Genomic DNA, 15,839 nt, shown 5'->3' with positions numbered 1-15,839 from the left:
ATCTCACACTCTTACTATGTCTCTCCGAAAAGATCGACTGGACAACCCTCCCATCTACTTTCTCAACAATCCTCTCCAAGAAGTTCTGTCGCTCAAGCTTTTGGGTCTCACTATCTGCCATGATCTTTCTTGGGAAAACCACATTTCCAAGCTGGCCTCCAAAGCCAGTCGCCGACTGGGCATCCTCCGTCATGCGAAGTCCTTCCTCGGCACACCTGAGCTCCTCACCACATACAAGGCTTTCATCCACAGCTCAATGGAGTACACCTAGCTCGGCTTCACGCTGTTGAAACCAAAGCTTTCAGAATTATTGGAATCTCCCGCGATGAAGCTATCTCTGAGGGCCTTTCACTCACTCACCGCAGGCAGGTAGGTGGTCTTTCTGTCTTCTTCCGACTCCTCTCCGGCCTTGCACCCCCAGCTCTCTCTGTGCTCTGTCCCCCAAATATTCCTACAGGTCGCACAAGATCTGCCAGCAACCCTCTGATGGTTAAACTGCCGAAATCTCGGCTGTCTGCTCACCTTAACTCTTTCATTCCTCTTTTCCCCCGCCTCTGGAACAAACTCCCTCACTCCCTTCAATCCCACTCCTCCCTCCAGGTCTTTAAAACAGCTGTTCACCACCATCTCTTATCTTCCCCCATCCAAAACCTTGATCTTTTCTACCCCCGCTAATTCACCCCAGATCCACCTTGTTTGAAATTTCAACTTCTTTTCTGGAAGTCCTGGCAGTGTCCATATGTTTTATACCTCTCCCACCCCCCTTCCCATGCCCCCCCTTCCCATGCCCCCCCCTCCCATGCCCCCCCCCCCCCAAAGCCCTTTCCCTCTCACAGATCTCTCGATGTCTCCATGTCTCTCGGTCCCTGCTCTCAAATGTTGTGTTTGTGTCCTTCCCCCTCTCTCCCCATCTTGTCTACTGCTCCCTATGTTATATGTTTTATGTGTCGGTTTGTCTTTCTGTGTGATTAATGTTCGCTCTTTCACGAGCCTCGATCTTGTATACAAAAAAAAAAAAAAAAAAATTTTTTTTTTGTTATAGATAGATGAATTGCCTCGCGGGCCGGATCAAACGGTCTCGCGGGCCGTATACGGCCCGGAGGCCGGAGGTTCCCCACCCCAGCTCTAGGGCTTCAAAGCAGCTGTTCACCTGCTGCAGGTAATCATCTATCCACAAAACTGATATTTTATACTCCCATGAACCTTACCCAAGCCCACCTCTTTATGGGTTTCCAGTTTTTTCTTCCACTTCTGTGACTCAGAATTTGCAGCTGAATACATCTTGTTCACCCCCTGTGTCCTCCCCTTGCTCTCATTCTTCCCCATGTCTATTGTCCCTCCAACTCACTATTTTTTTCCCCTCAACCCTGCTATTGTTGTGTCGCCCTCCCCACCCTCCTCCCTTTCTATTTTTCCTCTCATTCTGTTACATCCTGGTCCATTCTTTGTTCAAGCTCGTCTACGAGCATCAATACCGTATACTACAAAAAAAAAAACAGGAGCATTGTTTGTGGAGAGGTCTCTTATGTGCATTAATCAGATTTGTGGACATGGTAGACATCACAAATACACAATACGTTGTTGTGAAGAAGCGCACAAAGCCAAATGCATTATACATGGTTGGGGATGAATAATGAGGGGCATGGGTTGTGTGGGAGGCAGGAATTAACATGCACAATGACAGCACCAGTGTGGAATCAGGCTCGTCAGAGCAGAGGAAACAATATCCAGGAAGATGCACAGAAGAGTCCACCATATCCTGTGAGAGAAACGTTTCCATCAGCCATCCAATGAGAAGAGGGCCAAGGATCTGATGTGTCGCAGTACTATACACAGTGACGAGGGGGCAAGGATCTGATGGGAAGAGGGACTCTTGGACATTTTATTTTCTATTTGGTCTTGTTTAAACAATAGGTGGCTGGCAAGATTCCCTAGAGGTATGCACACTCACCTCGAAGCTGTAGTCTGAATCTCGACCGAGCTATAAACTGCCAGCCAGGTGTTTCACAGGCAGGGTGGATCATCAATGTGTGTGCAGTGTGTCGGCCCTCGGATGGATGTTAAACTGGCCGTCCTATCCGCCGCCATTAGTTGGTGGACGTTCAAGATCCCACGATGTCCTTGGCTAAGAGTAGGCAAGCTATCGCCGACACCATGAACAAATTCAAAATTCCTGCCCCAACTACCGATGGGAGAAGGATGGCAAACAGCCGAGCACGACCCCTGGCCTGGAAACGGCTTCGGTGGGACCAACACTCTGTACCACAGAGTATGATACATGGAAATGGAAACCATAGGATAGCTGTGTAGGAATGAAACCAGGCTTGCGATAATGTTGGTTAAAACAAGACCAAAAGTCTAACAGCGGTGGAGCCGGGCTTGTAAAATATTATAAACCACAAACACGTATGATTAGCTTTTTAAACAGTCGCTAATGCTGTTTATAACATTAAACAAAGAAATTTGGAGGAATCCCGACAACCGTGAGGTAAGTTTTACTTACAGAACTGAGCGAAGATCTACTGTAATCTATATACCCCACAAAGTTGGAGGTGTGCTCATTAACCAAGCAGCTAGTTAGCGCTTGCCAAGCAAGTTGTTCCTTAACGGTTTTGAATGGAGCGCTTGCTCAAATGCATAAACCACTTGGCGATCTCTCCACAAGAACCTTGGTAAATGAACACACCCAATGTTCTTGAGACCCGACCATATATCGACTGTAATCTATATACCCCAAAGAGGAATGACCCTTTCTGCAGCTCCCATAGTGAGCTGGTGTAGGCCTACTAGTAAATTAAAATGTCGGTCGGTGGAGTCAGCCGTTGTAATGATATCACAGACGTAAATACATAACGGACACAAAACTGCCGCTTCTTTAATATGTAGAAGATTATATATTTTAACTTCCAGTACGTTTGCAGTCACTACGAAGGGATTCGTGTTATGATTAGATTTACTATAATATTCACGTTATATTTCGAAAATGATATTACCATTAAAAAACCGAGGATAATTCCTTACTTCTGCGATTATTATTATTAGTACCGTACACCGCTTAACACTGTTTCATGAACCATACACCGTTTTTGCCTACTAAGCATTTGAGCATTTGAGCTTCTGTGCTTCTGTGCATCACCCTGTGCATCACCCTGTGCATTTGAACTTCTGTGCATCACCCTGTCAAATATGTTATGTTCATATTTACTCTATTATTATTGTTATGATAAAAACGATACAACTGAAACGATACACTACAGTATTAAGAAACCTGGGCGTAATTTGTCCGAAGCGGTCCAAAGGTGAGGCTTAACGCCTAGGGCCTATACGTACCATATTATTGGAAGAGACGTAACGCCAATGCTTTCGATATTTGATGATCATTTTAACAATCAGTTTGTTTGTGTTTCACACTGAATGGAAAATGTGAAGGTAGACCATGGCGATTGTGACATATGACATGTTCGACATTATGTTCGGCATCAACGGCATATAAATCAAAATGGCTGTGTGTGGAGAGTCGAAGTTTTTGAAGTCGGGAGTCTTCTTTCCAACGAAGGCTGGAAAGGGTGGAAATGCAAATGGTTCGGTGGATGTGCGGAGTATCGTTGAGAGAGAGGAAGACAAATGATGAATTGCGAAAGGTGATGGGAATAGAGCCTGTGATTGATGCTGTGAAGAGGAACAGGTTGAGATGGTTTGGTCATGTGTTGAGGAAGGATGAAAGTGACTGGTTGAGAAGAGTGATGGAAATGAATGTAGAAGGAAGTAGAGGACGGGGAAGACTGAGAAATACTTGGCTAAAGATGGTGGAAGAAGAAATGCGTGCAAGGGGGTTAACAAGGAGAGATGCAGAAAATAGGGCAAAATGGAGAAGATTGTCATGGGGACCGCAAGGCTAACCCCTGCTCTAGCAGGGAAAATGGCCTTAAAATGCATGTTGTTGTTGTTGTTGTTGTTGTTGTTGTTGTTGGTGGTGTGTGGAGAGTCAGCCGCTGTACCGCTGTAATGACATCAGACGTAATCACATCACCCTGTCAAGTGACCAGATCCTCAGCTCTGATTTATTTTCGTTTGAGGGGACATACATACATACATGCATACATACATGCATACATACGGACGGACAAACACTGTTCTAGACGGCTTTGCCTGATGGGCTACGCCGTAAAAACAAGGCAGACATCAGAGACACACACACTCTGAAGCATTTGTTACTCACAAAGTTACTCATACCAAGGGGTCTGTCATTAGCGAGTGTGCAGGAGAGCTTGCGCCGGGCTGAAGAACGTGGTGGGAAATTGAAGCAGCTCGTGGCGAAGAGCAGGAATGAACTTGCAGATGTCCGCAAAAGGGTGCGGAGAACACTTGGCACGACAAAGTACACAACCTCATGATGAAGTGTTTGTCACTCCACCAGGGCCTCATATTTAGTGGCATTTTCTCAAGAAGTCTTTGTAGTGTTTGTTGCAGACTTTGAGTTGAGTTGGTAGTGTAATGTTTTTGGTAAAATCTATTCTGTTAGTGTTTTCTCTTTCATCAGTCCCATGATTGGAAGACCCGTATTAACTGGTTGGTTTTTTGGCACTCAATTTTTGAGGTATCGTGCTCACAGCCAAACAGACAGGGGTGAAAACATAACCTCTGTCCACCTTTGGTAGCGAAGGTAATAACAAGAACAGTGACACCAATAACAAAGCATTTACCAATGCACAGCCTCACTGGGGTATCCTGTCTAATTCTTTTTTTAATTAACTTATATATGAACTAGCTATACCCCGCGTAACATATGCGGCCTAGTGTTTTTGAATACGTTTATTCATATATTTCAATATGAATACAATTAACAATCTTGTTCTCTTCCATGTTGATTACAGCTTGTTGATTATTCGCATGCATTAGTTCAACTTTATTAGGCCTATGGCATTTTGCTCTTCTCACTTCCTGTGCTTCTATCTTCAATCTTCTCTGTCCGTCCTTGTCGTCCGTAGAGTTCCATTTCGATCTCTTAGTCTATTTGATCTCTCCACTGATGTTTCATTGGTATACCTTCAATGGTTCCTCAGAGTTCTCTCAGACGATTCAGCCATATTTACACTTCAGGTGGTGTAGCAGGTGGGAGTAGCGGGCAGTGTAGTGTTATCGTTTTAAATAAAAGAACTTTGACATAAAGAAAAATACACATATTATATGGCTGTGGCTTCCAATCAGATGCAATGAGAGGTATGTGTGGGATGAGAAAGGTTTCTGAGTTCCATCCACCTATTACACGGGCCTCTATGATGTGTCTTTGTAGATGCTTGTGGAAACTTACCCAAGGCTTTTATATATTTATATATACTAGCATGACTCGGCGCGCCTCACCGCACGTCGTTTCAGAGGGATAGGCATCTTTGACTATTTCGTTGTCTTTTGGGTCTTTTGTGTCTTCATGGTGTTTTGGGTCTTCATGGTGTTTTGGGTCTTCATGGTGTTTTGGGGCTTCAGGGCCATTTGGGTCTTCAGGGTCTTTTGGATCCTCTGGGCCTTTAAGGGTATTTTGGGTCTTTGCGGTGTTTTGGGTCTTCGGGGTCTTTTGGGTATTTGGTGTCTTCAGGGGCTTTTGTGTCTTAAGGGTCTTTTGTTTCCTCTGGGTCTTTAAGAGTCTTTTGGTTATTTTGGTTATTCGGGGTATTTAAGGGTCTTTAAGGGTCTTTGGTGGCTTCAAGGTGTTTTGGGTCTTTGGGGTCTTTTGCATCTTCCGTTTTGGGTTTTGGGTCGTTTGCTCTATTGTAATAAGATATATATAAACTAGCAGGATCTTCACCAAAATCTTATGAATTCGTCCTTGTCACACATCCATTCTATCCACCAAGTTTCGTCCAAATCCGTCCATAACTTGTTGAGACATCCTGCTCACAGACAGACAGACAGTCAGGCAAACAGGGGTGAACAAATAACCTCTGTCCACCTTCGGTGGCGGAGGTAAAAACTGACTTTGTAACACAGAAGTCAAGACTCGTGGAAGAGTGCAGTTCGAGTGAAAATGTAAAGTTGTCAAGGAAAACAAAAAGTTGTAAAGGATAAGGTAGGCACATGCATAAACACGAATTTCCTATATTGGTGTTGGGCTAGCGGCTAGGGTGCCGGCTTAGGATCCTAGGATCCTGGGTTCGAATCCCGGTCGATCGCTGAATTAACGCCAGGGGGGTTGACTCAGCCTGTCATCCTTCCGAGGTCGGCTAATTGAGTACCAGTTCACTGGTAATTCCCTGTTTGTCGTTAAAGGCGGCAAAAAGGGTTGGCGTCAGGAAGGGCATCCGGCCGTAAAACATTGCTTCAAAAAGGGGACCGAAAAAACAACAACAACCACGGTTCCCGAAAAAGGCCAACCCCCGCTTGCGGGGAAAAATGGCCTCTAAAGGTGGTTTTTTTTATTTTTTATTCAATGATAATTTCTAATAATGTTTGATTTTTAAGTACATTTGAAACATGAATGCATTGACTTTTTGTACGACAGTTTGTTGTGCACCTGTAATGTTCCTTTTCCTCCTCGCTGTTTTTTGTTCATCGGTTGCTGTATATACAGGAAGCAGAACAATTGACAGCCTCCCATGCTCTGCAGAAACAGCTGGAAATAACCAATCAGCAGCTCGAGGAGCACAAGGTAAGACCCGAGGCTTCCGCTTTGCTCTCTGCAGCACCAGGCATCTCCCAATCGCATCACAATATCGTGCTCATCACGTTACGGAATGCGTGACCGATTTGGTTGCAGTTGCAAGTGGCGGATTTGAGCGCTGACCGGCAACGGCTTCAAGGGCAGCAGAGGCAGGCGGCCGAACTGCATCAGCGAGCGGCACAGACTCATCGCCAATGCTTGGTGGAACTACGGGAGGAAAAACGCCAGATGGTGGTATGAAGGGTGATGCTCTCCTTGTAATGTGGTGGTGTCTCTTGTGAATAGATGGCATGACTTGCAGCTTTTGCACTAAACAGTAACACCTTGCTGTTCTCGATAACATTCCCTTTTGATTGAAACCATTTTGGTGGTCTTTAAAACAGTTCTTACACGTTCCTTTCTTTGTGCAAGTATATCTATATATAAGAGTGAGTCTGTTCGTCTGTTGGTTTGTTTGTTCCTTGAACGTTTCCAAACACCTGCACCAATTTCCCCGAATTTTGATGTGCTGTATATTGCTTTCACACGCGAAAAGTCACCGTCGCCATAAATACTTTCAATTCTTAATATAATGGATGTAAAACTTGAAATAATGGTGCGATTGGCAAGCGAGTGTCATACGTCGTGTGCCCACCCCTTGTCTCACGTTGGCTCGGCGGTGGCACGCCATCCCCTTGGTCGGCAGAGGGGCGGAAGCTTGGTCTGCGCGTTAGCGTTCGAAGGTTGATGCCCTGTCGGAATCGAACCTAAAGCATTTAAATATTTGTTTTACGTGTGAATGTACAAAAGGTCGATATAAATAAAGTGCACCAAGCTGAATGAGTTGACAAAGCGCACCAAGCCGCACAGCTAAGCCATGTCTCAAACGCCTCGGCCTCACCGAAGCTTGGTCCCACCCTCGAGCCCTCTCTGCTGCATGGCCAGGCCTTGCCCCAAATGCATGTCGATCTGCGAGACACTGGGAGCCACGTGTGTGACTCTCGGCCTCGTCGAAGCTGCCGCAGCTTCAGGTTTGGGCCGCATCGCAAACACATGTCGAACGGCGCAACACCAGATGCCACGTGTGCAGTCCTCTATCACACCAAAGCTGCCGTCCTCGTCAGTCTTTGCTCCAATCGATTATGTTATTCAACGTGATATTCCGTCCCATCAGTTCATGACGAGAGGGAGGTCACAAAACGATCCGCATCCGCCTCGCCATCATCTTGGTGTGTGTGTGTGTGTGTGTGTGTGTGTGTGTGTGTGTGTGTGTGTGTGTGTGTGTGTGTGTGTGTTTGTGTGTACACACACGTATTCATCTGTCTATAACAAAAGGACAACAACAACAACATGCATTTTAAGGCCATTTTCCCTGCTAGAGCGGGGGTTAGCCTTGCAGTCCCCATGACAATCTTCTCCATTTTGCCCTATTTTCTGCATCTCCCCTTGTTAGCCTTGCCCGCATTTCTTCTTCCACCATCTTTAGCCAAGTCTTTCTCGGTCTTCCTCGTCCTCTACTTCCTTCTACATTCATTTTCCATCACTTTTCTCAACCAGTCACTTTCATCCTTCAACACATGACCAAACCATCTCAAACTGTTCCTCTTCACAGCATCAATCACAGGCTCTATTCCCATCATCTTTCGCAATTCATCATTTGTCTTCCTCTCTCTCAACGATACTCCGCACATCCACCGAACCATTTGCATTTCCACCCTTTCCAGCCTTCGTTGCTGCTCAATGTTCATTACCCATGTCTCGCTCCCATAAATCATAACACTTCTCACACATGCAGCATACACCTTTCCCTTCAGCTTCAACGACACTCCCCTCCTCATCAGCACGCCACTCAGTTCCTGAACTTCTTCCATGCACATCTCACTCGAGCAACCGTTGCCATGTCTGATCCACCTTCTCCATTCAGCATGTCTCCGAGGTAGCAAAATGTTTTCACACCCTCCAGCTTCACGCCGTCTCCAAGATCCAACTCAACATTTCCTCCATCTGCAGCTCCCTCTCTGCACACCTTACACTTGAATGTAGCTGCCACACTGGTTAATGACCCTCTCAGACCACTACATTTTTGATGAACCCACTCAGCGCACATTGTACATTGAATGGAGTTCACTCCAACACCCTTCCTGCACACAGCACACGGCCACTTCCCAGTTCTTTCCACCTCACCACATGCTTTACCACTTGCCATCACCTTCGTCTTTCCTATATTCACCTTCAGACCTTTTGTCTCCAGACATTCCTTCCACTTGTTCATCTTTTCCTTCAGTCCATCCATACTTTCCGCAATCAACACCAGATCATCTGCACACAACAACTCCCCCGGTAAACCCTCCTTTACGTTCTGAGCCAGCACCTCCATCACAGCTACAAATAGTAGTGGACTTAGTACCGACCCCTGATGCACTCCCACCTTCACCTCAAACTCACCACTGTTCCCGTCCTTCGTCCTTACAGCTGTGCGCGCTCTTTTGTACATTGCCATCACTTCTCTGATCAACCATTCCTCCACTCCTAACTTCCTCAATGCCCATGTCAATACTTTGCGTGGAACCCGATCGAATGCTTTCTCCAGATCAACAAACCCAAGAAACAACTTCTTCCTCTTCTCCATGTACTTCTCCTGCAACTGCCTCACAATGAAAAGCACGTCTGTCGTTCCTCTTCCTGGCATGAATCCAAACTGCATTTCGTCGATCTTCACTTTCTTCCTTATCCTCCTCTCCAACACCCTTTCCAATACCTTCATTCCATGCTCCAATAACTTTATCGCTCGGTACGAGCCACACTCCAGAGGGTCACCTTTCTCCTTGTATAGAGGGATGAGGGTACTCAGTTCCCAATCCACTGGAATGCGGCCTTCTTTCACCACCAGATTACAGATCTCTGTCATTCTCTTCACACCCCAACTTCCTGCTGCCTTCAACATACCTCCCACAACTCCTGTCGGCCCTCCCGCTTTTCTACTCTTCATTGCTTTTATCGCTTCCTCAACTTCCTTCTCAGTTATCTTCTCTGCCGGTCCTAAAACTGGGTTACTCTCTATGTTGCCATCCCATTCATTCTCTGTATTCAACAGCATTTCCATATATCTTTTCCATCTTCCTTTAATTCCATCTGGGTCCACAACGATTTGTCCCACTTCATCCTTCAGGCAACTCACCCCCATCACATCACACCTCTCTTTCGCTATCTGCTTTGCAATCCTGAATACCGCTCTCTGACCCTCTTCCGAATCCCAGCGTTCTCCGAACATTTTCCTACATGCCTCCTGCGCCTTTGCTACCTCTTTCTTTGCAGCCTTCTTGGCTGCCTTATAACTTTCATGCTCTGCTTTTTCTGCTCCCGTACCCTTCGCCTTCTGCCACTCCTTGAACTTCTTCCTCTTCTTGTCAATCCTCTTTCCAACTTCATCATCCCACCACCATGTTTCCGAGTGCCTCGGTGGTCCTTTTGTCCATCCACATACCTCACCAACGGCTCCCAACAGACTATCTTTCATTGACATCCAACCACTTTCAAGCTCAACCACATCATCCTCTACCCTACTCAGCCTCTCTTTTAATGCCTCCCTTACTGTCACCTCTTTCAACCTCCACACTTTCATTCTCGGTTGGTACTTCACCCGCCGAGCTCTCCTCGCACCTTTCACCCTTATGTCGCAGACAACCAAGTGGTGCTGTGATACAGCCTCCTCCCCCAGAATCACCTTTGTGTCCCGGAGGTGCCCCCATCTCGCCTACACACCATCAGGTAGTCAACGGTTGTCGTCGACCCACCTGACGTGTATGTAGCAAGCTTATTATCCTCTTTCTGGAACTGAGTATGACAAATCAACAAATCAGCTCCATCAGCAAACTCCAAAATCCTTTCACCTTCTCCATTTCTCACACCATATCCGTAACCCCCATGAACTCCCTCAAAACCGTCCATGCTCCTTCCCACATGTCCATTTAGGTCTCCTCCTACCACAACAACTTCCTCATCTTTCACGTTTTCCATCAGCTTCTCTATCGCACACCAGAACTTGTCTTTCTCTTCATCGCTCTGACCAACCTGCGGAGCATTTCCCGAGATGACGTTCACCACGAGCTTTCCAATCATCATTCTCACCATCATCAACCTATCACTCACTCTAGTCACACTCACCACACTGTCTACAAACTCCTCAGAAAACAGGACACCAACACCATTCACACCCTCCGGGCACCCTTGCCACGCAAACTTGTATTTCTGTCCCTGCCTGCCCTTCACCATTCTTACACCACTTCCCTTCCATCTCGTCTCTTGCACACAACATATGTCCACTCTTCTTCTGACCAATACTTCCACCACTTCTCCTGATCTCCCTGTCATTGTCCCTACATTCCATGTCCCAAACCTCAGAAACCGATCTCCACTTCGGACTGTACCCTGCCCATATGTAGTTGTAATTGTCATGGTTCTCTTTTTGAGGCAATGTTTTTATGGCCGGATGCCCTTCCTGACGCCAACCCTCTTAGTCGCCTCCTACGACATGCAGGGATACGGTGTACCTATTCTAAACCAGGGTACACACCGGGATACTTATATAAATGTAACTTATCGGATACTTATAGGATACTATAACAAAAGGACAAAACTGCAAATTTTGTATTTGCTCTTGGATGAGTCAGACAGAGCTGGAAGCATGCAAGACAGAGTTTGAAGCTTATAAGGTGCGAGTGCACTCGGTGCTGAAGCAGCAGAAGAGTCATTCTGTTGTCCAATCTGAATCGGAAGCAACTCCAGAGGAAAGGTTTGCTTGGCTGATCAAAAGGATTGAAATAGGTTGCCTTTCCACACCAGCACTCAACCCTGTACAACTAGACTTGGATCTGAGCTGTAATTTGTCGTACGCGAGATTAAGAGAATTCTAGTCATCAATGGCTTCTTATCATGCAGGGAAAGGATGGAGCAGCAGTTGGAGCACCTGCAAATGCAACTCGGTCAAGCCAAGGAGAGGCTCGTTGCAGCACAAGCCGAGGTTGAAGGCTTGCAAGAGGAAGTAGCCAGCCTGCGCTCCGAGCGGGGTGCTCTACAGCAGCAATTGCAGCAGAGCACTCATGAAGGAACAGAGCGGGAATCTGACCTCCGTCAAAGGTCGGTTGCCTACCATGCGCGTTCTCACAGTGAATTTGTGTTTTGTCCTGCAAACCCTTCATGGGTTTTTTCGTGATGATTTGGTTGTTCAAACAATATATTATTATGTCTTTCAAGCGCCTGAGCAATTTGTCTTTCGAAATCGTACTATAACAATTTGGCTTGGCGGTGTGTTTGTGTGTCTGTTTGACTTGCATGCACTCCTAAACCACTGGACAGAATGAGCTGAAGTTTGGTGGTTGTACTTAGAGTGTGCCATTGAAAGTTTTAGGTGTGAAAATAATGTTTGTAGTCGCTGAGGGTCAGGAGAAGGAGCGGGAGACTTAATGTATCTTTGTAAATGTGTATCATATAGCGCCACCCAGTGGTGGTGGTAGAGGTATTACAAGTCAGCTGTGGAGATGACTTGCAATTTTGCATTGTACATGTGGCGTCGTGTGAGTGATTTCCTGGCCTCTGCCAGAGGGAAGGGGGTGTTTTTCGTGAATATAATTCAGCAGTAGATTTGGTGTTTTCTGGAAAAATCTGTTCGTATGGTAAAGAGAGGAGCATAATGCTGCGGAAGGCCAATTCAAAACATTGTCCATAATCTTCATTTATCTTCCGGTTGCTCTTTCCCCGAACCCAAAGACTGTGTTCTGCATACAACGAGGTAAGCGAGCAGCGTCTAAAGCTCGAAGAAGTCGAACACAGACTCGCAGAAAGCACGTCTGAAGTGAGAAGCCTGGAGCAGCAGCTGTGCAAAGCTCGAGAGGATGTCGGGAGATCGCAAAGTGAAGAAGAGTCGGTGGTGCGGAAAGAGCACGCCTTGCATTCAAAAGTAGTTGCGCTCGAGTCCCAGCTGGCACATCTGCAGGCTGAGCAGGCAGGTGGGTGACAGGTTGACTGACCTCATGGAGTTTGCCTGTTTTAATGCATTTATTGTTTATAACAATTGCCTTTTGTGATTTATTTCCGCAGCCAGTACACCAGGCCAGCTCTCAGCAGACATTGTAAGGCACTTGCGGCATAATTCTCAACCTTCTGGCCAATATGCACCCTCACATAGTCCAAGAGAAGACAATGGAGTGGACACAGATGTGGAATCTGTTTCTTCTTCCTCCCCTGCTCCTCCATCATTGGATATCTTGTTGAACTCCAGTGTTGATAAAACAAGTGAGTGTGTATCAAGAGGGGAAATTTTGCTTGCCCTCAATGAGGTGTAAGATTAGCAAGGTCAAGTCTGAATGACAGAATAAGAGTTGATCCCTCTGCCTCGTATTCTATCGGTTTTTCCTTTTTAGGTTATTTCCCCGAAATAACCTCATAGAGTGGGTCCCATTGTCCGTCCGTCTTTTCGGACGTCCATTAAAATTTGACTAAAACATTCCGCAAACTACCTGACCAATTTCAACCAAATTTGGTGTGATGCATCAGGACAGCAAGGTCTCATGGGGTTGTGCTCCCTATCGGGATCTGCCCATTTGAAAGGGTTGAAAGGAGTAGTCAGGTTCACTATGTTTTTTCGTTCAAAATCATGGAAGATTAGCAAACCTATACATTTTTGGAAACGTTATTACATGGAAAATCTGAAAATCAATGTTTACATTTGCCAATTCCGACCAATTCGATTCGACCAATTGGACCAATCGACCAATTCCATTCGACCAATTCGACCATTCGACCAATCGCTTCGATCGACCGATTCGATTCGATTCGATTCATCGAATTCGATTCGATCGACCATTCGACCAATTCGATTTGCCAATCAATTTGACCGACCTTTGCTTGTGTGGAACGGACTGTGAAAACGATGCGGACTATATTGTCGGATACGACACACGGGACAGTGATGACGAACTCTAAATGGCATATTCTGTAATCGTGTATGTTTGATGCCATTGACTGCCTGTGTATATTTTGTCATTGACTGCCTGTGTAGATGTGAAGTTATACTGACTGCATGTGTATAAATGATTTTGCTGACTGCCTGTGTATGTTTGGTGATATGAATTATTGTGACACATTTTCATGTTATTAACTGCCTGTACAAAATGATAACATGTATTTGATTATGCAACTTATCGCGAATATGAAGACAGTATTTTGCAATTCAAAACCTTTGATTCGTGTCTTACCATTCCCCATAGCACTAATTTGATACTTTCATTGGATTCCTTGTCCCTGAAAATATAGGTTTAGTATATTTTTTAAAGTTTTTCGGGTAATTAGAGGCAGAAATAGAACAAAATATGTATTTTACAGTGGCCATTTTGAAAATCCAAAATGGCCGCCATACAGGTATCTCTCCAAATGTAAACATTGATTTTTAGTTTCCTTATGCTATAACCTTTCCAAAAATGTATAGGTTTGCTAATCTACCATGATTTTGAACGAAATATAATTTATTGACATAGTGAACCTGACGAGGGTTTGCCCCAAATATTGGTATTTCATTCAAAAATCTCCTCAGAAATCGACAATCGGATCCAGACGAAACTGGCCATGCGGCATCGTTACCATGCCCTAACCTCAAGTTGTGTGCACCATGGCCGTATCTCCCCTGGACAGGGGGCCACGGTCTCCCTTTCTTAATCCTGCATATTTACTAAACCATAATTTTCTCACAAACTACCTTACCGATATAGACCAAATTTGGGGTGATACATCAGAACAGTAAGATTTCATGGGGTTGTGCTCCCCATCCAGATCCGCCCCCTGTAAGAGGCTGGAAAGGGGTTTTTACCTCAAATTCAGGTAATTTATTTTAAAATCTTAGAAACTGTGGGGAAATACCTCGGTCTCCCATTGTCAGTCCCCCATCTCTCTCTTCCATCCTCTCTCACCCCTTCCTCTCTCTCCCCCTCCCCCTCTTCTTTCTCTCTCCTCCCTCCCCTCTCTCTCTCTGTCCACCCTATTTGTCCCTCCCCCTCTTTCACCCTTGTATCATTTGTTTCTACATATACCACAACTAATGTCTTCCTGCCATGACCCGACACAATGTCGCCCAACATTCCTTCAATATCCCTCATATCACACCTGCTCCTTCGAAACAACACAAAATTCGATGTCTCTGATCCTTGCTGCAAAATGAGCAATTCACATATTTAATATTTTCATCTCTGACATAACCACCTCCATAACCTCATTCCCACCCATCTCCACCCTAACCCCACCACTCCATGTATCCGCTGCACAGCCACCATCACCCGTACATGCAGCACCCCAACCACTCCCTGCAGCACCCCAACCGCTCCCTGCAGCACCCCAACCACTCCCTGCAGCACCCCAACCACTCCCTGCAGCACCCCAACCACTCCCTGCAGCACCCCAACCACTCCCTGCAGCACCCCAACCGCTCCCTGCAGCACCCCAACCGCTCCCTGCAGCACCCCAACCGCTCCCTGCAGCACCCCAACCGCTCCCTGCAGCACCCCAACCGCTCCCTGCAACACCCCAACCGCTCCCTGCAGCACCCCAACCGCTCCCTGCAGCACCCCAACCGCTCCCTGCAGCACCCCAACCGCTCCCTGCAGCACCCCCAACCGCTCCCTGCAGCACCCCAACCGCTCCCTGCAGCACGCCAACCTCTCCCTGCAGCACCCCAACCGCTCCCTGCAGCACCCCAACCGCTTCCTTCAGCACCCCAACCGCTTCCTGCAGCACCCCAACCGCTTCCTGCAGCACCCCAACCACTTCATGCAGCACCCCAACCACTTCCTGCAGCACCCCAACCACTTCATGCAGCACCCCAACCGCTTCCTGCAGCACCCAAACCGCTTCCTGCAGCACCCCAACCGCTTCCTGCAGCACCCCAACCGCTTCCTGCAGCACCCCAACCGCTTCCTGCAGCACCCCAACCGCTTCCTGCAGCACCCCAACCGCTTCCTGCAGCACCCCAACCACTTCCTGCAGCACCCCCAACCATTCCCTGCAGCACCCCAACCACTCCCTGCAGCACCCCAACCATTTCCTGCAGCACCCCAACCGCTCCCTGCAGCACCCCAACCGCTCCCTGCAGCACCCCAACCGCTCCCTGCAGCACCCCAACCGCTCCCTGCAGCACCCCAACCGCTCCCTGCAGCACCCC

The 15,839-nt window shown here is 46.8% G+C and overlaps 1 protein-coding gene across 1 annotated transcript in view; it reads left to right on the top strand.

Moving 5' to 3' along the window:
* The window catches only part of GCC2 (GRIP and coiled-coil domain containing 2), a 73,527-nt gene that overhangs the window by 42,968 nt on the left and 14,720 nt on the right, over positions 1-15,839 (top strand). Inside the window, exons 15-21 of the mRNA XM_078777053.1 lie at positions 4,252-4,352; positions 6,566-6,643; positions 6,752-6,889; positions 11,305-11,426; positions 11,573-11,770; positions 12,401-12,639; positions 12,731-12,925. Of these exons, the coding sequence (XP_078633179.1) occupies positions 4,252-4,352; positions 6,566-6,643; positions 6,752-6,889; positions 11,305-11,426; positions 11,573-11,770; positions 12,401-12,639; positions 12,731-12,925 (1,071 nt within the window). The remainder of the gene's footprint in view (positions 1-4,251; positions 4,353-6,565; positions 6,644-6,751; positions 6,890-11,304; positions 11,427-11,572; positions 11,771-12,400; positions 12,640-12,730; positions 12,926-15,839) is intronic.

This window comes from Myxine glutinosa, chromosome 5 (assembly GCF_964187855.1).
Source record: "Myxine glutinosa chromosome 5, kmMyxGlut1.1, whole genome shotgun sequence".
NCBI classification, from domain to species: Eukaryota; Metazoa; Chordata; class Myxini; order Myxiniformes; family Myxinidae; genus Myxine; species Myxine glutinosa.
The sequence above is the reverse complement of the archived record's forward strand: the minus strand, read 5'-3'. Positions and strand labels throughout refer to the sequence as shown.